The following is a 22,678-nucleotide window of genomic DNA, read 5'->3' as shown; positions in this document are numbered from 1 at the left end:
CAGCTCATGTTCTCGTTCCATTGTGTCTCAGTCTGGGCAGATAGGCGGGGGGGGGGGGGGGTAGTAATAAAACCCAACCCACAATGTCCTTGTTGGCAATGTCTCCAACAGCTGAGTTAGAATCAGTTGTAAATGTTTAATGTTAACCACCCCCCCATTTCTGTCTCCTCCCTCTCTCTCTCCCCCCTACCCCCCCCCCACTTTCTTTCTTTCACTCTGTCTGTCTGTCTGTCTGTCTGTCTGTATGTCTCTCTCTCTCTCTCTCTCTCTCTCTCTCTCTCTCTCTCTCTCTCTCTCTCTCTCTCTCTCTCTCTCTCTCTCTCTCTCTCTCTCTCTCTCTCTCTCTCTCTCTCTCTCTCTCTCTCTTTCTTTCTTTCTTTCTTTCTTTCTTTCTTTATTTTTTTCTTTCTTTCTCTCTCTTCTTTTCTCTGTCTACCCCTCCCTCCCTCCTCCCTCCCTCTCTCTCTCTCTCTCTCTCTCTCTCTCTCTCTCTCTCTCTCTCTCTCTCTCTCTCTGTCTCTCTCTCTCTCTCTCTCTGTCTCTGTCTCCCTCTGCAGCTGAACTGGAGTTTGTTCAGATTGTCATCATCATCGTGGTGATGACGGTGATGGTGGTGGTCATCATCTGCCTGCTCAACCACTACAAGCTCTCCACCTGGTCCTTCATCAGCCGTCAGAGCCAGGCCCGACGCCACCAGCACGCCCTGCAGCAGGTAGGGCTCGCTCCACCACTGTCTGTCCCCGCCCGCAGGTGTCGGTGCTGTCTCCCCTGGTAACAGCTGCAGTAGAGCCACGTGGAGAGAGAGAGACAGATGTATGTTGTGTGTGTTCTCGGCGGCGCCCCTGTTTACCAGAAAAATAAGTGACGCAAATGTTTTTCACCATATGTATCACGTCACTTTGCCGAATGCCATCTCCTGCTCTGTAATTAAAGGAAATGATGGAATCAGGGAGAGCGAACCTGTTCCCAATCAGAATTCCCACTGAGCTAAGTGTTAATGAATCGAATGCAGAGTGAGTCCAGCCCAGTCTGGCCATGAGCAGGGCACCGAGCCCGGTCCACTTGTTGACTACCTCTCTCTCTCCTCCGGTTCTCTCGCTTTCTACCTCTATCTCTCTCTTGCTCACTCGCCCGCTCACTCTCTTGTTCCATTTCTTTCTTTCCCTCTCTCTCTCTCTGTCTCTCTGTCTGTCTCTCTCTCTTTCTCTTGCTCTTTCAGTCTCTCTCTGTCTCTCTCTATGTCTTTCTGTTTTTTTCTCTCTCTCTCTTTCTCTCTTTTTCAGTCTCTCTCTCTCTCTCTCTTTCAGTCTCTCCCTCTCTCTCTCCCTCTCTCTCTCTCTCTCTCTCTCTGTTTCTCTCCGTCAGCCCCTTGATGTTTAATTCACCACAGCACTGTCTAGACAGCTGAGGCTCTGTCTGTAACACACACATCCAGAGACAACACACACACATCCAGAGACAAACACACTCACACACAAAAATCAAGAGATAAACACACACACACACACACACACATACATCCAGTGACAAACACACACACACACACACACTCAGCAATACCTATTAGTCTCTTTCTTTCCACAAGCAAAATCAAACCAAAGCAGAGACTTGGCTCAAGGGGGCTTAGCATATGACACACACACACACACACACACACATACACACACACACACGCACGCACACGCACACGCCCCTGCACATGCACAAACAACCTTACACACTCACGCAGACATGCACACGCACCCACGCACACGCACTACTGCAGTTTCAATCCACCCATTAATCCTTTTTCATGCCTGTCTTGTTTTTATTCAAAAACAACTCTGGAAACCTGCTGAAAGAATAGTATAGTATAGTTTTATAATATAATACTAATATATGTAATTTTTATGTATAGTATAGTGTAAAAGCATAGTATACAATTATAGAAGAGTTTCATAGAATACATTTGTATGATAGTAAGTATGATAATATAGTTTTAATATAGATAATATCTTATTATAGTACAACATTATAATACTATACTATAATAGTACAGTATAGCGCCATATGATAGAAACGTATGGTATTTATTATAACAGCAGTATAATTGTATAATAGAATAGTGTAATTGTATTTGTACTTAAAAACCTTTTTGTGATTTTACAATACAACTTTCTCCCTCTGACTCCCTCTCTCCCTCTTGTTCCTTCTCTCTCTATCTCTCTCTCCCTCTCTCTCCCTCTCTCTCTCTCTCTCCCTGAATCTCCCTCTCTCTCTCCTTCTCTCTCTCTCTCTCTCTCTCTCTCTCTCCTTCTCTCTCTCTCTCTCTCTCTCTCTCTCTCTCTCTCTCTCTCTCTCTCTCTCTCTCTCTCTCTCTCTCTCTCTCTCTCTCTCTCTCTCTCTCTCTCTCTCTCTCTCTCTCTCTCTCTCTCCCTGACTCTCCCTCTCTCCCTCTCTCTCTCCCTCTCCCTCTCTTCCACTTTTACAATACAACTTTCTCCCTCTGACTCCCTCTCTCTCCCTCTTGTTCCTTCTCTCTCTCTCTCTCTCTCTCCCTCTCTCTCCCTCTCTCTCTCTCTCTCCCTGACTCTCCCTCTCTCTCTCCTTCTCTCTCTCTCTCTCTCTCTCTCTCTCTCTCTCTCTCTCTCTCTCTCTCTCTCTCTCTCTCTCTCTCTCTCTCTCTCTCTCTCTCTCTCTCTCTCTCTCTCTCTATCTCTCTCCCTGACTCTCCCTCTCTCCCTCTCCCTCTCTCTCTCCCTCTCCCTCTCTTCCACTATGTACAAGCTAATGACAGCATGCTGACAAATAAGCGGTCCAAATGACATAAATGTAATCTGCCACCAGCAGCAGGCTGGTGAAGCTGTGAAGGAAAGGGGTTGCGGGGGGGTGTCAAATAACCTGAATTGATGCATGTTTGTCTGTTATTTTATTTATTTATTTATGGTTATCATGCGCCTGCACCACCAAAAAAAAAAATCCAAACTTATACCTGATGAAAATGTATTCCAAAACCAGGCAAATAAAAAGCAACTATTAGGCGTCTTTTCCTTTTATTCATGCTCAATCTTTCCTTTCCTTTTGGCCTTTGAGCCCGGGCCTGTAGCTTGTAGCCGTCGATTAAACACAACACTGTAGCGTCAGGCCTGGCCGCTTCCTAGGCTTCTAGCCTCCGCTTTGGAGCAGGAGCCACTGTGTTCCCATCAGGGGTCGTGTAGTCCAAGAAATAACAAGCAGGTACTTTCCATTCCCCTTGGGAATAGAAAGTGGCGTTTGCGTGTGCGTGCACGAGGCATGCTGACGCGTCTTTGTGTGACCGTCTTTGGGTGTTAAAATGTGAACAAAGGTGGGCCAAATTGTTGTTCTCCTTTTTATATGCCACCATCCTACAGGTCTTTAACCCAAACACCTGTTTTGTCCCCTGTGTCTCACCTCACCCCTCCCTCCTCCCCTCTCTACCTTCCCCCCCCCCCGCCCTGCTCCCAGGACGGCTGCCTGTGGCCCTCAGACGGCGGCTCTCGGCAGAATGCCTCAGAGGTAAGACCCCCAGCCACAGCCTCAGCCGCGGGGACACCTCCGGAGACATGGGGGGGGGGGCAGGGAGGGGCCGGTATTCTCTGATATACTTATTGAACCCATAAGGAAATCTCTCTTCTGAATTATACCCAGACATTTTGTGTACATTGCACCATTGTCACCATTGTTTAAAGAGTTGGGTTTTAAAAAATGCTCCCCAACATCATCTCCTTTTGTTCTATATTCTACTCTACTACTTGACTTTCATTTTTTTTTTTTTTTACAAATTCCTAACCAAAGTTGTATTTTATTTACACTGCTTAGCCAATGTTAATGTTTATAAACCATGCCAATAAAGCTTGGCAAAGCTTTTGGATTGAATCGAATGGAGAGCGAGAAGGAGAGAGGGAGGGGGGCCGGGCAGGGGGGGCACAGGTATAGATGTACAGAGGCAGGGGAGCGGAGGCGATGTCGCGGTGCGTCGGGGGGAGCAGCGAGGCAACCACACGCTCCCAGGGCGAGACGCTGAGGAGTGTGGGTGGCTGAAGCTCGCCGGGAGAGACAGCGTGTGCGTGTGTGTGTTTTCTGCCTGAGGGGGGATGCTTTTTGGTGCGTCATTAATCACCAACACCTCCCCTGACACTGTCTAGACAGCCGTCTGAGAGCTGCCCTGCGCTGCTCCCTCTCCCTCGCCCTCTCTCTCCCTTTACACCTCTCTCTCTGTCTCTCTCTATCTCTCTGTCTCTCTCTCTCTCCTTCTCCCTCTCTCTGTCTCTCTCTGTATCTCTCTGTGTGTCTCTCTCTCTCTGTCTCTCTTTCTCACTCTCTCCCTTTACACCTCTCTCTCTCTCTCTCCCTCTCTCTCTCTCTCCCCCCCCCCCTCTCTCTCTCTCTCTCTCTCTCTCTCTCTCCCCCCCTCTCTTGCTCTCTCTCTCTCTCCCCCCTCTCTCTCTCTCTCTCTCTCTCTCTCTCTCTCTCTCTCTCTCTCTCTCTCTCCCTCTCTCCCCCCCCCCCTCTCTCTCTCTCTCTCTCTCTCTCGCTCTCTCTCTCTCTCTCTCTCTCTCTCTCTCTCTCTCTCTCTCTCTCCCCCCCCTCTCTCTCTCTCTCTCTCTCTCTCTCTCTCTCTCTCTCTCTCTCTCTCTCTCTCTCTCTCTCTCTCTCTCTCTCCCTCCCCCTCCCTCCCTCGTTGTGGTGCTGTTTGTTTCCAGTGTGTCACTAATTGAAATGGGTACTGATAATGGCTGCCTGAGAGGCTGCGGCAAACATGTCGCAGAATCCAAATATATGAACAAGAAGAAGCCGATCGTCTCGCGGCCCTGTCTGAAGAGCTCATTACGGGCCCCGAGGGAGCGGGTGGGCTGGGTGGTCTCAGGGTCGGTAATGGGCGGAAAGGAGCGGGCAGTGGTGGTGGGAGCTGTTAACACCACAGCTCCCAGTTCACCTTTATTTGGTGGTGTGGGCTGGTGATGGAAACCATTCATCCACCGGTGCTCACTTAACGTCTGTTCCTCTCTCTCTCTCTCTCTCTCCCCCCCTCCCTCCCCCCCCTCCCTCCCTCCCTCCAGGTGCTGTACGCCCCCCAGGCGCGTGAGGCCCGCTTCGCCGCGCCCTCCTTCATGCAGCGGGACCGCTTCGGCCGCTTCCAGCCCACCTACCCGTACCTGCAGCACCAGATCGACCTGCCGCCCACCATCTCGCTGTCGGACGGCGAGGAGCCGCCGCCGTACCAGGGGCCCTGCACGCTGCAGCTGCGCGACCCCGAGCAGCAGATGGAGCTGAACCGCGAGTCTGTGCGGGCGCCGCCCAACCGCACCATCTACGACAGTGACTTGATCGACATCGGGGGGGTGGGCGTGGCGGCGGCGGGCGGCGGCGGCGGGGGCGGGGGCCCGCGGCCGCCCAGCAGCAACTCTGGCATCAGCGCGGTGAACTCGTGCAGCCGCGGCCGCATGGAGGGCCCGCCCCCGGCCTACAGCGAGGTGGCGGGCCACTACCCCGGCACGGCGTTCTTTCTACACCAGCACAGCAATAAGCAGAGGGCGGGCGGGGGGCCCGGCGGGGGGCCCGGCGGGGGGCCCGGGGCCAGCGCCATCCAGCCGCAGAGCCGCAGCCGAACGGAAAGCACAACAGCACCTGCCAAGGCGAAGGACGGCCCCCCGGACGGCATGGTGTAGGGACTACCAGGGTCGGGGGGGCGGATCTTGGGGGTCTGGGGGGAGGCACCCCCCCCCCACCTTAAGCGGCTCGTCTCTCCCTCTCTTACGACCCCCTGTCTTTACAACCCCGACCGCCCCCCCCCCCACCACGGGGAGCAACCCAGCGACACCTTTGAACGCTGAGTCTCTCTCCCTCTCTCTCTCGCTCCCTCCCTCTCACTCTCTCTCTCTTCACACTCCCATGCACAAGTTAATATCAACCTTAGCTACAACAAGTGGAGAAGCCGAGCATCTGTTTGGTGATTTAATTTCATTCTTAGTATTACCTGTTCAGACAGCAGCACTGCGGGCTAGTGAGACATATGCACTGCACTGCGCGGAGAAGACAAACATTCAATTCTAGCAGTGATCAGACTGACTCAGATGTTCCTTTATTTTTTTCAATCATCGCTTTTATGTTTCTCTCCCCTCCTCGTCTTCTGGGGGATGGCACTGACTCTCTCCCCCCTTCTCTCCCCCTCTTTCTCCCTGCACCCCCATGGAGGCTAAGGACTAATAGGATTAAAATATATTTTCTTTTCTTTTTTGTTCTTTTCATTTTTTTGTCCCTTTCATTTGGACCGGGACCTGTGCACAAGCGGAACTCAGAACGTGAGAACCCAGAACGTGAGAACTCGGAACGTGAGAATTCTGGAACGTTAGAACACGATGAAAACGCGACAAGACAACTAAAGAGACGAGACACACACACACACACACACACACAGGAGAATTAATCCAAATCATAGTGCCAAGGTTCAGAGGGGAGCAGAATTGGGGTGGGGGGGTATCTTTAACATTCAAGACAAACACAAAAACTCCTGAAAAACAAAAAGAAAAGCTCTCCAAAAGTTGCACTATCTATTTGTTGTAAAAAACAAAACAAACCTAGAAGAAGAGGGAGCTTCTACTCTGTGTGTAATGGGGATACTGAACTTGTTTATATTTTTGTCCTTTTTCATGACTGAACTTAAGCTCCGGGTCGAACCAGTTCGGAGCAAAAAAAAGTATTATAAGCTTATTTTTCCTTTTTTATTTTATTTTTTTGTTGATTTGTCTTTGTCGTCTTTTTTTTTCTATTTGAGAACCGCAAGTAACACTTGTACCCAGCCTAGGACACCGCTGTCTGCGTCCGCCACAGACACAGTGAGACTTAGTAAGAGGAAGAGCTTGAATATTCCTACGACCTCACGCGCACCTTCTTCCACTGCTGGAGAGAATGGGCTTCTCTCCGGTACCTGCTGGATGGACCATCAGCCGGGGCCCGGGCCTCCTGGGCATCGCTCCCGGCCCCTGCAGACATCCGCTAAGCACCACTGAGGCTATTTTTAGTTTTTTTCGTAGCTAAAGTCAATGGCAGAAACTACACGGAGATCCTTTAAAAAAAAAGAAAGAAGTAAAAGGCGTGTTTTGTTAAGGTCATGTATTTTTGTTGTTTTTTGGTTGTTTTTTAATTTTTGTTCTATGGTGCAGCGACTTGTCCTCCTTATCGGCCTCAAAATCAATGTCTGTGCCTCCAAACCGGAAGTAAATAGGTGACACACGCACGGCATGAGGCCTTGAACCACATGTATCTGTTTCTTGTTATCACCGGAGAACACAGAAGACTGACAAACACAATCCTAATGGTCCATCCAGCAGCTAGCTGGCAGCAGCTCCTTCTCTCCCAGAACACCCCGCCCCGCCCACCCGCCTCTGAATAGCTTACAGTACCTTCCCCTCCCCCCCCCCCACACTCTCCTAACAATCGAATCACGCGTGGTTCCTTCCACCACCGCCATGACAAAGAAGGAAAACCATTCGACAACTTGAATTAAAAAAAGGAACCGAAACACAAAGACAAGAGGACTCCACCCTAAAAGGCTCAATGTTCTGTGTTCTACCTAAAGTGGAGACCGCCGTCTACGTCCGACCCCGCCGCAGTAATCAGGGTCCACCAAGCTGCCCATGGTCGGAGTCAAGGGCTATGGAAGGGTCCATGTTACTATGATTATTATTCTTTTTTTAATATATAAAACGAAAACAAAAAATATTTTTGGGGAGAAAGAGATAAAAAAAAAAAAGAGAACTAGCCTTTTTCTCTGTTCATCGTTGCCTTCTCTGCTCTCGTGCTTTCACTGTCGGCCCTGGTTCTCTCTCCACTCCTCTATCTCTCCGCTCTCTATCCCTTTCTTCTATATCACTCCTCTCTATCTCTCTGCTCTCCCTCTCTCTAACCCTCTCCTCCATTGCTCTCCTCTATCTCCATGTTTCTCCCCATTACTCGAAAGCATTTGAAGCCAACGCCCACCAGCTTTCTCCCACAGTGTTTACAGCCCTGGCCGCCTCCCCCTCGCTCATTCCATCCTTCCATCTGTACCCGAGATGACGCAGAGTCCGCGAAGCCCTTTAAATTGACTGGAGTGGAGGCCCTGTTTGGCAGGGTACACTAGTGTAGTATTCTCTGCCCCTTTGTGTGCATGTTTGTGTATGCGTGGATGTCTTTGTGTGTGTGTGTCTGTGTGTGTGTGTGTGTGTGTGTGTGTGTGTGTGTGTGTGTGTGTGTGTCTACAGATGTGTCTGTCTAATATTCCCCTTGCCAACACAGAAAAGCACTTAATTTCCTCCAGGAGCTGTGTGTGTGTGTGTGTGTGTGTGTTTTTGGGTTCATCTTAGTTCACCTACTTGCAGCTCGATAATTAGTAAAGGAAAATGGATCAAAGGACATATTGGTTATGTAGCGCCATTCACAGGAATCACTCATTTCCTTTCATAGCGTCTCATTCAGAGTAAAGCAGCTGAATCTCCAATATGCCATTGGTCAGAAACAGGCTCGATAAATAGAAAGGAAAATTAACAGTCCAGAGTTGCATTAAGCATGGTGTTCTTCGCCCCCCATCGATTCCAGAGGCAGATCCCAAGCCTGTGACACCCCTTAATGTGTCATGCCTGACGTCCAGACAAAGGGTTGCCTTCCCCCAAGTTTGTATATTCTCAGCTCACAGGGTATCTGGTTAGCGCAATGCTGATCTCTGATGAGGATGAGATTAATGATGATGGAGAGGGCTGGAGGCTTGGTTTTGAGTTAAGAGGGGGAGAAAGACATCTTTGCATTCTTATTGGTTCCTTGATCTGCCATCTTGAATGTTTTCAGTAGGAGTGTGTGTGTGTATCATGGTCATCTTTCAGGTCATTCTCGTTTTAGCTCTGCTCTTGTGTATCCGTGTGTGTGTGTGCGTGCGAGCGTGCGTGTGTGGGTGTGTGTGTGTGTTTGTGTGTGTGTGTGTGTGTGTGCTAGCTATAACATTGCTGCTGTTGCTACCGCTGCTGCTACCGCTACTGTCATTGCTACTGCTGCTGGCCGAGTCCCCTTCAGACCTTCCCTTTGTTCCCGTCTGATCCAGAACCCCACCTGACACTCAGAGACCAGGCCATCTGCAGTCAATAGTTGTTGAAAGGGGCGGGGGGGGGGGGGAGCTTGTTGTCATACCTTTCCAACGTTTTCTTTTTTTTCTGCTCTTTTTGTATTCACCAATGAAAGCACATAAAGAGTCAGAATCAATGATTGTTGCCACCGCCTCGCTTTGATTTTGCAGTCAGTCTCCCGCCCCCCTCCTCCAGCAGCACAGTGGAAACACTGCCCCCCCCCCCCCTCGCCACCCCTACACCCCTTCTCCCCCTCTGACTGTCAGACCTCGCTGTTTAAACCATTCAATGTCCTTCGTCCCGCCCTCCCCTCTCTCCCTCTCTCCATTCACCGTGCTTTGGCGTCAGCCCGTTCAGTCCATCGCGGTCATCACCCGTATGTACAAATGAGGATATAAAGATGAATTTTATGTTTTCTACAAGGAGGTTTGCATGTTACTATTATGTGAGTTAATACGGTGCCTAATGTTCAAGTTTTGAGCAGACCACAGCCCCGCCAGGCCGCGTCTTGGACCCGGTACCATCTGCTGTTCCCATGCGCCCCCTCAGCTCGGGGTCGGGGAAGAACAGCCCTTTCTGCAAACACTCTCCAAAGACGCTCCCTACTTCAGACCGAGCACTGGGATGGAATATAAAGCCCTGCTCCTCTGCTGGCTATGACAGGCTCTGTAGCGCTGACATGCCCCCAGGCAGAACAAACCCCACTGCTCTCCGGCACACCGCTGCACCAGCTCCCTTCAAACAATCAAGCTTATTCCGGGGGCAAAAAAAGCGGAATTAAAAAATTGTGAGTTATTATATTATTATTATATTTATTATTTATTCTTTGAGGGACCAAGCCGCCACTCAGGCTCTGTGCAACAGTTGGCCCCCTGAATCCCCCCCCCCCCCCCCCCGCTCCAGACAGGACCTGGTCCCGGCAGGTTTGCTGTCTCACAGTTCTCCAGAGGGACCAGGTCCCGCGTTGTGTTTGGCTTCGGTTTAGATCACCGTCAGTGAGTGTTTGCAGAAGGGGCCCCCAGGCCTTCTCCTCCGGCCCTCGTAGCGCCCGCTGGGGAGCCCAGGGAGAGCGGCCGAGAGCAGGCGTTGAAGCGGCGGCCTGGGCAGCTTGTGGAGCAGACATAGGAACCCACTTGCACTCAAAAAGCTCCACCTTCGTTGTGCCTCACTTCCAACGGTGCTTTTTTAAGTAGTCTGTGTTTCTTTGTGTTTGTTTGTAAGGTGCTGTATATAACTAGAAGATATATTATGCACATATCCTGCCCAATGGGTAGAAACCACACAAAAACATGTTGTGAATAATGTAACATAATGTATAGACAATATAATAAATTTTAAGAAAGCAGCATCGACTTTGTAAATGCCTACCGTTAAAATGTGCTTTGTTTTTTTTTCTTCTTTTTTTAACAAGAAAACATGGTTTGCAAAAGTATGCTTAGAGAAATATGGTTGCAACACATAAAAATTATTACTTCAAATATTTTGCTATGAATATTAGTCTGTAATGATAAGGATGAACTAACCTCTGGATAAAGGAAATGGTCATAGAATGTCAACAATCGCTTTCTCTTAAAAGAAAACCCTTTTTACAACGCAATCGCCTGTGTGTTAATACTGGACACGCACCTTTAAAATAATCAACAAATAAAACATTTCATAGTCTTTACAAAGCTTTCTCCCAACCCTTATTTGCCTGGGTATAATTTGGGGGGAAACTTCCAGTAGAAAAAATCATTGTAATCTTGTTTGTAACTCATGAAAGAAGGTGAACATAGCCAAACTAGAGAAGCCTCTGTGATCAACTAACATGGAAACAAAGCCGGTTTCTAAATAACTAGCTTTACTCATGTTCACACAAATATAGTTTCATGTGATTCCAACCCCTTTTTTTTCTACCTGCCAAAAGCTTACACTTGCACCACTTATTTGCAGCAAACAATTTAGTATATTTACAATAGCTCTATTTCTGGCTCAGTATATTCTGCTTCGAGTTGTGTACAACCAAACAATTATTTCATTTCTCCACACTGGCATTCTTGTTTAGTTTTTGACCTGACAAGAGAATTATGAATTATGGGCAACAGATCAAAGGAACGCGGTCATTCCCTCTGGTCGAGAATTGAGAAAGGGGAACCAGCCTCAAAGACTGACTGAAGTTGACTGATGAATTATGCCGTTCTGCAAAATGTCTTCAAATTTTGTTTTTTTAATTATATTCTTTTTTTTATATATATATGTTACAATGTTATATGTGACACAGTATATTGGAACAAGAGTCATGTTTAACCTGCAGTTGTTTATTTACAGTATGTACTTAGAATAACTCCACTGTACAAAATAAATACGCAGAGCATGTTTATCCTTATCTATATATGGTGTACATAGCAACACGTCATTTTCTCTTCAGAGCACCAAATAAGTGGCAAGTTGTGTCATTTTTAGTTTTCTCTTGGGGGAGGCCTCTGCTGCCAGCTCTTGTCTCTCTTACTAGTCTTTCTTTTATTTTTTCTATTTCCTGCACTGGCTTGAAGAACCAACTCGGGCTCAGACTGATAACACGATATGTATATACACACACGTATACAAATGTGTTTGTGTACATATACATATGTATATGTGCCTTTTTGTGTGTATGTGTGTGTGTGTAGATATATATCCTTCCGTGCAGTGAATTATTTTTATTTTTCCTCTTTCCAATTACATGTCTGTTCTCGACTACTGACAACAAGTAGCTGTTTTCTATCGTTCCGGATCTGAATAACCATGTTGATGATGATAACCACATTGTCTCTACAGTTTAGTATTCTCTCTAGTCCTCCACACACGTAAGACTGCTTCCACCATGGGTTTCCTTACATCTGTTTGCTTTACAGTACTAATCCTCTCTCGTTGCCCCTTTGCCCTCTGTGCTGAAATATATCTGACTGTATATGACTACATACAATACATATACAGTAAGTATATATATATATATATATATATATATATATATATATATATATATATATATATATAAACACAGAGGTAAAACTGTTGTGTATTTTGCCTCTTTTTATTTAAGCAATTGTGATGTAATAGGTTTTAGATCTAAGGTCTGTTATTGCAATACTTTTACAGAAAATAATGGGAAAATAATTAAAAAATGTTGCTCAAAGTGCTGTTGTAGTCAAAGATTTTATGCTTGTACTTATGCTGTAGTCAAACTGCAGTGTAATGAATAAAACTTTAAAAGTGATTACTCAGGTGGTTTCTCCGTTCATGTTTCTCCCCAGTAATTATTCCAATCGGGTTTTTGTTTTAAGTGGGGGGATACCGTGGTATCTAACTGTATCTCGCTGCATCAACGTTGATCAATTCCATACATGGGGTGGATTTTTTCCGTTACAAAACACTAAACTAAATGACTTTAAAGAGGAAGATGTCCTCGCCAAGTCTGGTCTCTTCGAGACACATTCACAATATAAATTGTATAAGAAAATATAATGAATTTCTTAAATCATATTCTGGGAATTTATGTATATTTCATCTCACCGAGACCTTGTGAATTTATTGAAGGAACCATCTGGTAGCCTGTCAAAACTTTTAACACTAATGAAACAAGTAAACCAAACCAACACTGTAGTGGCCAGAAGGGCAGCGGGGAGGGGAATGGAGGGAGACACATTGTCCGTGTCCTCTGTGTGAACTTCCGTCACAATATTAGAAATTCTGTTTTGCATTTTGCCTGCTAGGCCCTGGCAAAGGTGAGGCTAAGGGTTCATAGAAAATTATACACACTCTGTGCTACAGTCTAGCGTGTCGATAAGACTCAATGAAATGCCTTCCTTTTTCTTACATAGAGTAACTTATCTGGCCAAGCAAGAGATAAGACAACCTTTGTAAATGGTGAGGGTTATAAAAACCTTAAAGATTTAAGGAATTTATGTATTTATGTTTCGTAAAAGGGAGCAGACAAAAGGCATAGTGAATGAATTCATTGTATTTCCCTCAACATATTTGAAGGCTTGAGTAAATCAAGAGGCACAACGTGACCATTGTAAAGCACTGAACATATAGAAAAGTTATCTTATGAGGAATTATTAGGAAGGGAGAACATAAAGCATTTTAAAATCCCACACCATGAAGTAGGGCCTACTTACGGAAGTTTACAGGTAGACTGCAGACATTGGGGATTGAAGAAACTGTCCGTTCGTTGGCTGATCTCCCTGTCTGGGTTTGAAGTGCAGCCCTTTGTTTCCCTCTCACCATTGATTTGCAACTGAGTGGAGTGAAAATGCAGCAAAAGGATTTTTAGAATACAAATCATGTCTTGTCCTCAGTGTCATACCCCCTCAGGGAGAACAGACAGGTGTGTGTGGGTGCGCGAGCGTGTGTGTGTGTGTGTGTGTGTGTGTGTGTGTGTGTGTTTTTAAGGCTAGAAAAATACATCAGGCACCTGGTTTGGTCCAACTGTATAAACAGTTATTCATTACTTTGGACAGTAGAGGTCATTGTAACTCAAATCAGACCATCCACAAGGGGTGCTTAACTGACTCATAGTTACGTGAAGCAGACAGTTGGAAGAACAGTACGAGGCAAGACAAACCTATTTTTTTCTGTGGTTTTTGTGCATTAGTTACACTGATAAGATTAAATTTATGTAGCTCCTATACATTATATATGCAATTTATTACTGCTTAAAATTCGACCATATGCTGACACGCTCAATTGGTTTATATTAATAAAACATTATATTAAACACCTCAAACTACTTTTTGGATGGTAAAGAATTTCGTCGCTTTGATGCATAGTTTGAATAATTTCCATCGCATTCTACCTAATGTAACTCTTTAAGTAATAAATCGCGCTTTTCGTATATTTTGCTGAAACATGTTTTTTTTTTGCATTTTCGCATTTTGATTTAATTAATATCTTATAGATTTCTGACGGTTTGAAATATAAACTAGTGAAGTATATGCTTTTATTTAAATGTATTTAAGGTTCCTTAATGACATTAGCCTATTAAGTACATTGTTAGTACATCGAAAATAGCACATTTTTAGTACCTTAATCATGCATGAGACGGTAGATTAAATGTATCGAGTTAATTTATGTAATTAGTGTAAGATTTGCAATAATATTTTTAATGTGTTTCTATCAGTACAATTTGACTCATTACAACTATACATTCTGATTTTTTCCAAGACAAGACTAGTCAGCCAGCAAACAGACTTTCAGGACAAATTAAAAGAGGTGCCATCATCATTTAGCCTAACAGTTTGCAATGTGTCTAAAAGGTTTTACAAGTATTCGAAAGACAAATAACTGTTTCAACCTTACCCACAGAAAAACACTTTAAAAGAAAAACTCTTGCCACTCTTTTATGAACCATTTTCATTTCAATACATGTATCAGAAACAAACACAACGCAATATATTAGCTTTGGCTATCTGATAAAAAATACATTAGAAAACTTAATTTCAGTTATTTAAAAAACAAAGACACAGGGAAATGTGCAGCCTTATTAAAGGCTCTGATGGACTCGTACACATAAATTACACCATTCATTTTAGGCTTTATTGACTCCCACTTAAATCATATTTTCCACATAGCCGTTTCCGATGCCGTTTTGTAATAAAGGTTATAAAACGTCATGATTTTTGAATGCATAGCAACCCAAAACCTTTCTCCAACTGAAACTGCAAGTTATTGACCAAAGAAGTATTTATTTCTAAATCTCTTGCACAAGTACCAACTCTTCAGTAAGCCCTGCGCTAACATTGACCATTAGGTGATTAGATGTTGTCTAGCCTCAGCTTAAGAGGGTGATTCTTGTTCAGCCAAGGACAACTAGAGATGCTATTTACAGTCAAGCAGACAGTTGGTGAAACGTTTGAGGACAACGGTAGTGCAAATATCTTCAGAACAGGACTGGGAAGTGCCATATCTTGCTAAACAGACCAACCAAAATCATAATTTTGAGATGCTTGCATTGCTCTACTTATATCAGATATGTCAGTCATCACCCTTCCCTAGTCGACTTTCTTCCTGAAAAACGTTTTGCCCTCTGACACTTTGTCTTTGGTCTCTTGCAGTTTCTCAGAGAACTTGTCCTTGGTCTCCTCCATCTTTTCAGAGAGTCGCTCTTTTGTCTCTTCCATCCTCCCGGAAAACATTTCCTTCGTTTCCTCCATCTTCTCTGAGAGCCTCTCCTTCGTCACCTCCATCTTCTCAGACAGTTTCTCCTTGGTCTCCTCCATCTTGTCCTGGATGTAGTCTTTGACGGGCGGCGGTGTGGAGAAGTAGCCGTGTCTGCGTAGGTACTGCACCGAGAGCGATGTGCCGCCCAGGGTCACAGTGTATCTAGCTGGGGTCGCAATCTATAGGGAGGAAAACAGACGGAGTCAACAGAGTCAAGCCAGCTGACCAATGAACAATCAACTCACGGGTAAGAAATAAGGGATAAGACATCATAGCAGAACAGAAACAACTAGACATGTGGCCGCATGTGCATTTCCTGAAGAAAATGCATGTGGTTGCATAAGCCAACTCGTCGTGGCGCAGTATTCCATGAGCTGGAATGATAGGGCTGATCGCTTTTATTTGATTGCGAGTTATAGTGCTCCAGAGGTACTTTACTCTCCAGAGACCTGCTTATGCTCGGTTTCTATACGTGTACCAACTTTGACAACTCTGAGTTGTAGGAGTTGATAATAACGCAGAATAGGGAGAATAATGATAAGTAAATGGGATTGCACTTACTTTGTACATGGCATATGCAGTGAGGGCGTAGCCACTTGAAGAATTTCTCAAAAGGCCGACTATTGACTCAGGCAAACCGATCAGCTCCAGGAAGGGCACGACATTCACGCCCCTGAAACAACACAAATCCGTTGCTTAATAGAAAAAGAAATGTGCTTCTGTATGCCAACAATGGACTCGGTCTCACAAAATTTAAAAGAGACAAACAGAAACGTGTTCAATTGTGCTTGCCTTTTATCCCTGTGAGTGACTAATGAAGAAGAGGGTCGCTTACTTCATAGCGGCGTAGTAGAAGGTTCCAAGCCAGATGGAGGAGGTGACCAGGTGCACCGGGATCATCACCTTCCCGTACTGTTTGAACGTCCTCTTGAACCTCTGGATCAGGCCTATGGACTTGTCCTGCAGCGGGTCTATCTCCAGGCTTTCCTCTCCAGGCAGGGTGGGGCCCCCGGTGCCGGAGCCCGCGGAGCCGGCTTCACCTGCGCCGACCGCTTGAGGAGCCTGCGCCTGGGTGTGCGGAGGAGGCTGAGCTTCTTCCTCGCTGGGCTGTTGTTTGGGATGCTGCACTGCACGGCTCGCAACGGAGACAGACAGCTGCCGGTGAGAGCCCGCTGCTAGGCGTGGCGAGAGGAGCACGCAGCAGCAGAGCGGGCCCAGACGTTCAGAGCCGGAGAAGTGCACTGACCGCCCGCGCATCGCTGACACCTGCCGCAAGACATGATGGGAAAGGACGCGCTGCATCATCCTCTTCTTTCCCTCTCCTAGCTCCCCTGAAATAGGCAACACAAAAGGTCGTCTTTATTTACAACATCAAGTACTTACATGTTCGGATTTGTTGTGTATGCTTACAAGGACCCTTATATCTTCAAATCATTTAAAGATCGCTGCAACTAACATCCAAATAGACTCAGGTTTTCTACTTTGTACATTCTGAGGTTAAGTACCATCAAAAAGTATGACACCCATCACATGTGCTTTCAGCGGTCAATGCCTACTGCTACCTCTACTACTCCTCCTCCTCCTCTTTATCAATACTGCTTATCGATCAGCTACTTAAGCGTAATCAGACCTTAAGCTAACTTACATTTTTCTATTGCAAATGAAGAACAAGACATTGCTTACATTTTTGTTAAATTTTCCTTAGAAGCACAGCTTTGAATGTTTTCATAACTACAATAGATGCTATAATATATTATGAAAATATTATGTTGTGTATAAAATATAAATAAATAGACAGTAGCATAGAGAAACACGGATGGGGTATGCATGCAGCTGGGCTGCAAAAAGGCCTCCAGCATTATTTGTTATATTAGTCAGCCCTATTATTAAACGTTAGATGGTGGCGCTGGAAAAGGAGTAAGGTGACACAGCTGAATGATTAGCCTATGTTTAGGGGACAACCCTGATAAAAAAAATGATCTAGCCTAAATAAATATAAAATATATTTCCTTAAAATCTCAATGTGAGGGGATGCAGAGGGCTCCAACCAGGACTTAAAAGACAGGCTTGGACAGGGAGTTTTCTCTTTTGACTGACTGACTTGGGAATAGCGAAAATGTATTTAAATGAGAGTTTCAACGTTTACCTATATCTAGCCTAAATTATTAGAAAATATAACTGTTACCGTAGTTACATTAATCATACATGGCGAATAACATGTTTTGTGGGTTACACTACCAACTGGCACACCCACCTTGAGTTTCAGTGTGCCTACCTATAATCTTCATAGAGAACATTATGATAGTATTCAATCTAGATTCTAGAGGGTTTATATTGTGCTCTTAAATTAGCAGATGCCTTGAATAGCATTTTATTAAATTAAACATTCCACATACCCAATTACAATGACCTTTAACATGCTAGTGCAACAAAAAGAGGACCATAACATTTTGACAGATGCAGGACACCACAATCCCGCCAGTGTGAGTACCGTCTCAGAAGTACATAAACTAGAACCGATGGCATGTACCATCCGTTCTAGTTTAACTTGATAAGTCAAATGAATCTTCTCGATACAAGCCCACCACAAAATGCCTTCGATAAACAGTTAGGAATTCAGGCATGACTTGGACCTGAACGAAGACTTATATTGCACGTACACAGAGTGATGGAGCTTCCTTGACCAAAACAACGTATTAAGCGCATTATGGCAAACACACTGAGATAGTGGCCCACATTAGTAGCTAGCTACGGTTAACAAAATGTCTAAGCTAGTTAGTTGACATTGGACTGCGACGAATGGGGGATAAGGCGAAATCCACGTCTTCCAAGAGGTGAAACCGGAGTCATAGGCATTAAAAGAGCTTTCTAGTAGGTAACATTACGACACCCTTACAGAAGAAGACGTCAGAAGGCTACGGCCTATGAACTGCAGCCAAGCCAACTTCGGAACGCTGTTTGACTTCAGATAGCATGGCATGATGCTAGCCTGCAACGAGTTAAGTCAAGCTAGGTTCCCAACAGAGATACATTGGTTGTTATTATACCGACATAATAACAGTTTTACATAGGAGCATCGGGACGGAAACAACGCATTACATACCTTCAATATATACAACGATGTGAGGACAGCGATTCCCGTAGGACCAAAAGCCATATAACCATGCCCGAGGTGTCAACCAAGGACCTTAAGTTGCATGGACTGCTGGTGCGACAGCAGCACGCATGAGTTTCCGCATGTATTTCCACCGTGTGATGCACGATGGGAAATGAGGTTTATTTTGGGGCCACACTGTGGCACCTCCGCCTACCAAAACCTGTTTGGTTTAATTTATATCTGCATGTTTGATATTTTTCTTTTTCGTCAACGCTTTTAATTCACTGCAAAAAAACATTCGTTTATCAATAGGTCTTAAGAAGTATCCCCGTCGTATTCATCACACAACAATCTGATTCCTGAGATGATTTACATGATTACGTTAAAAACTGAACAAAATAAAAGAGCCTTTTTAAGTTGATGAAACAAAGACATTTTTTATAATAAATGTATTGTATATTTTTTAAAGGCATAGCGTCATGATTGAGACCGACACACTTGTAATTCAACACAATTTTCAGCAGATGTCAGACTTCTCTAGTCTCCAAGCCAGGGTTATACAGTAGGCTATGGGTTGGCATTCTCATCAATTTTTGTTGATAAAGGATTGGAGATTAAGGTAGTATGCCATCAGTGAAATTAAGATGGATAATGTACATACCAGAACATTAGAGCACATAGGCCTATTCGTTTGAGAAAAACGAGTATATCCATACAATGGTCCATTTTATAGGCTATAAATTACTTGAAAAACATGCAATTGTAGGTGAATCCTATGTAATATGTATTGTATTATAATGTATATGTAATATTTTGTAAATTTTGGTAAGTAGTTGTGGTCATAATTTAGAGTAAATTATGTTTCTTCTTGCTGAAGGTGTGACATTATTTTAGTTTTGCACAGTATTTCATTTTATTATGACATTATATACAACTTATTGTATCACCAATAACAATACTGCCTTTTAATTAGGAGTCTGTGCAATTGTGTGGACAATGTCTTGCTGACTGTATGCCTGTGTGACCCCACTGTGACTGCAGTGATTTTCAACATATAACAACCACCAATTGTACCCTTGTCATAATAAAGCCTATTATCTTAACAGCGTTGTATATCAGCAAGGTCTCTACTGATGTCTTGCCTAAGATGGATCGTTCAAACTAAGCACAGGCAACTTAACAGAATCAACATTTTGTAAGACAAAGATTACTACTGTAATAAAGATATTTTGATCAGCACCTTCAATTCTTCCAACCAGAAAAGGATTCAGAAAATATCATTTTTTAATGACCTTTCTCCTCTGTGGCATTCTCCCTTAATTACAATAAGTGCATCAATCACTGTACGTCCTTGATCGATGTGTACCACTGGCATTTACAACACAAATTGTTCCCTGTCTCCTGTCCTCGCTCTTGTATCCTTTGGTCTAATTTGCGGTAAATCTGCCCACAAGCTCAAGGATGCAAAATCCCCCCTAAAAAATGAATCCAGTGTCAGATAGCACCATACGATTTGTAAATGGTCTAAATGACAAAATGTATGATTAGTATCAAAAGAAATGTATGTAACGTCAAAATAGAAGGGTGGGTGTTTCCTGGAAATACTCGCTTAGTCCCGAAACGCTTCCAGTGGCTGCATCCTCATATGTGCCTTTTATGTGTGATGTTATCTATTTGAAAATGGCCCCTATACAGTGCATATATTTATAAATATATATTAATACACACACAAGAATATTGCCAAAACAATACCACCAGCAACCATTTGCTAGGGGTTGACTCTCCAAGAGAGAAGCCTGTACTGATTTAAGCTTGCTGTCATGGGAAATAAGAATTGTAATTATGCATGCATACACACGCACACACACACACACACACACACACACACACACACACACACACACACACACACACACACACACACACACACACACACACACACACACATACACACACACACACACACACACACACACACACACACACACACACACACGCACAGCTTTAATGCAAGTAAAAAAATAAAAAGGAATCTCTGATGTGGTTTGGAAATATGACAACATCAAAAGTGACAACTAGCTAAATGTGAAACTTTCTCAGAGTTGTCACTCTATTCTAAGTAATCCCTGAGAGACGCTGAGGCCTTAAATTGTGTTTTTGCGCATGTGATGTTAATCAGACATTATGCCATCTTTTGAGGTTTGCTGCAAATGAAAGTCAGTTCATTAACTCTGTGACGAATCAGTGTTGCTGGAGTTGTGTTTCCTTGCCTAACCTTGTAGAATTGATTGCACTCCTGTGTGTATTTTAATATTTAACTTTTTGAAGAATGCACACTGTGCACACAGATGAAATGTTGAATCCCCTTTTTTGCAATTCTCAGGGATATCTCCATGAACAGGGTTGTAGCTGATGAAAACACATGATGGTCGGGGAGACCACACACTCCCGATTAGAAGCATTAAATAACTCCTTTCTCAGTGCTGGACAGATACAGTAAATCTTAAATATTATTTTATGCTGCTGCATTGGAGAATGAGGTTTAGTTTGTGATCATTTCACACAGAATCTGTCAAATTTTCATTTCATATGGGATCACAAATTACAAATACGATATCCCTAAGAAAGTATCCTAAAAAATAATAATTAAATTTTGCTTATTAATCAATTCACTTTTGATATTTTGTTGGAATTCTTTGTATCTTGTCACGCTAAAGAGACAGGAAATGAACAGCATTTTCCACAGCCAGTTCATCCTGTTTACCATCTGTGATGAATGCCAACTAAACGATAATATACATGGAAACAGACATGTAGTTCTGCTATACTCTTGTTTACGTTGCATTGTGAAGATGTCACACGTTTGAGAGCTGCTCTCTAGTAACACTGACAATGAAGAGCCGAAGGATATGTTTTGGGCCTCTACAACATAACCAGATTGAAGCTCTGCAATGTCTCCATTTAGGCTACTGGTAACTTCCTTAGGCCCGTTGCGTTATAAAACTTGAAGTGTGTCTTCATTATCACAACTACAAGTTAGAAAATAATATAAATTAAGCCTTAGGCTTAATTTCATTTTCAATTAAATTACCTTTGGGCTTCTGGCACTATGGCCATTTTTATTTTTCTCATGGCATTTAATTTCCTTAGTCCATATTGATTTATTTAGATTACTTAGCTGTGAGGTATGCAGTGTGGGCTGCATTGAGGACCATGCAATATGGTAAACATTTGGTGAAGCAGGCTGTTTTGCATGATGAGAGACAGGGCCCTCTCTGACCAGAGGGTGCTTCCTCCAGTAACATCTCGAACTACTCACATTGTAAGGTGTTGATTGCTGACAGACAAGCTCAAAACAAACCATATAATATGGTAAGGTTTAACCGAGTAGATGCCAAGTGCAAGAATTATGAAATCACAAACTCTTCTTTTTTCAAACAAACAAGGATGATTTATGGCACCATCTCTAGTCACATGTTGCCACTGCATTCCTGTGTGATTGTGTGTGTGTGCACACACACACAAATGTGTTTGTGTGTGTTTGGGTTAAGCTACATATATGGATTTAGATGTTAGAACTCTCCTGTACACCTAACTATCCCAAGAAGAAGATAAGTGCTGATTTGGAATGAAGCCAAATACCCTAACACCTTCCACTCAATATTGCCACATTGCCGCGACGGTGGGTGTTGCTTTACAAACTCACATTTTGGATGTTGTGGGAGAAATTGAGCCTATGAGTCATGCAAGGTATTCGCTCTATTTGCATTAATCCAAATATATATATTCATATGTATAGGTATGTATGTGTATGAGTTTATTTATGTGTATGTGTATTCATTTCTGATAGAATTGTCGTAATTCCCATGGGCCCCCCCTGACCGATTCTGGGGTCCCCCTGTGCCACCTCAATAAAAAAAATTCCTGGAATCGCCCCAGCTGCAAAATATTAATGTTTTACAGAGGACCGGCATAACATAGTTATTGATTCCACAGTACCCAACTATGTATGAAAACAATTTTTGGAACTAAAGAGAGAGCTCAATCAGCACGTTGGACATTCCACGACGCCCCCGCCGGCGCTCCCCTATAGAAGTCTGTCCATGATAGAAGTGTCCACCGTCTAGCCACCATTTGAACTTGAGTATGACATCCTGTGAAAATCTCACTTCAAAGTAAAAGTAAAATAGGCTACTACTTAATTTAGCTATAATCAGAGTGCAATTCGCGGGGGGGGGGATGGGTTGGACTAAAAACTAACTAAAGATCCATAATGCGATAGAGCGATAAAAGATAAAATCCGAAA

The 22,678-nt window shown here is 44.1% G+C and overlaps 2 protein-coding genes across 3 annotated transcripts in view; one reads left to right on the top strand and one right to left on the bottom strand.

Annotated features, from left to right (window-relative positions):
* The window catches only part of ldlrad4b (low density lipoprotein receptor class A domain containing 4b), a 152,733-nt gene extending 147,035 nt beyond the window's left edge, over positions 1-5,698 (top strand). For both annotated transcript variants that reach the window (XM_030370747.1, XM_030370748.1), the window contains 3 exons: positions 558-712; positions 3,466-3,516; positions 5,061-5,698. In XM_030370747.1, coding sequence (XP_030226607.1) covers positions 558-712; positions 3,466-3,516; positions 5,061-5,669 — 815 coding nt within the window. In that variant the 3' untranslated portion in view covers positions 5,670-5,698. The remainder of the gene's footprint in view (positions 1-557; positions 713-3,465; positions 3,517-5,060) is intronic.
* Positions 5,699-14,164: 8,466 nt separating this feature from the next.
* fam210ab (family with sequence similarity 210 member Ab) lies at positions 14,165-18,518 on the bottom strand. Its single transcript, XM_030370749.1, has 4 exons — positions 18,379-18,518; positions 16,111-16,606; positions 15,837-15,948; positions 14,165-15,454 (listed from the first exon to the last, which is right to left on the bottom strand). Exons 2-4 carry the CDS (start codon positions 16,578-16,580, stop codon positions 15,107-15,109), a joined length of 930 nt encoding a protein of 309 aa, XP_030226609.1. The 5' UTR covers positions 16,581-16,606; positions 18,379-18,518; the 3' UTR covers positions 14,165-15,106.
* Positions 18,519-22,678: the final 4,160 nt, after the last annotated feature.

Source organism: Gadus morhua, chromosome 11 (assembly GCF_902167405.1).
Source record: "Gadus morhua chromosome 11, gadMor3.0, whole genome shotgun sequence".
NCBI classification, from domain to species: domain Eukaryota; kingdom Metazoa; phylum Chordata; class Actinopteri; order Gadiformes; family Gadidae; genus Gadus; species Gadus morhua.
Note: the sequence above shows the minus strand (reverse complement) of the source record. Positions and strands in the feature narration are given on the sequence as shown.

Coding starts and splice junctions, on each gene's coding strand:
- fam210ab (XM_030370749.1), bottom strand. CDS start 16,580: ATGATGCAGCGCGTCCTTTCCCATCATGTCTTGCGGCAGGTGTCAGCG. Junction 15,949..16,110: donor TTCTACTACGCCGCTATGAA/GTAAGCGACCCT, acceptor GTGTTGTTTCAG/GGGCGTGAATGTCGTGCCCT. Junction 15,455..15,836: donor CTGCATATGCCATGTACAAA/GTAAGTGCAATC, acceptor TCCTCCCTATAG/ATTGCGACCCCAGCTAGATA.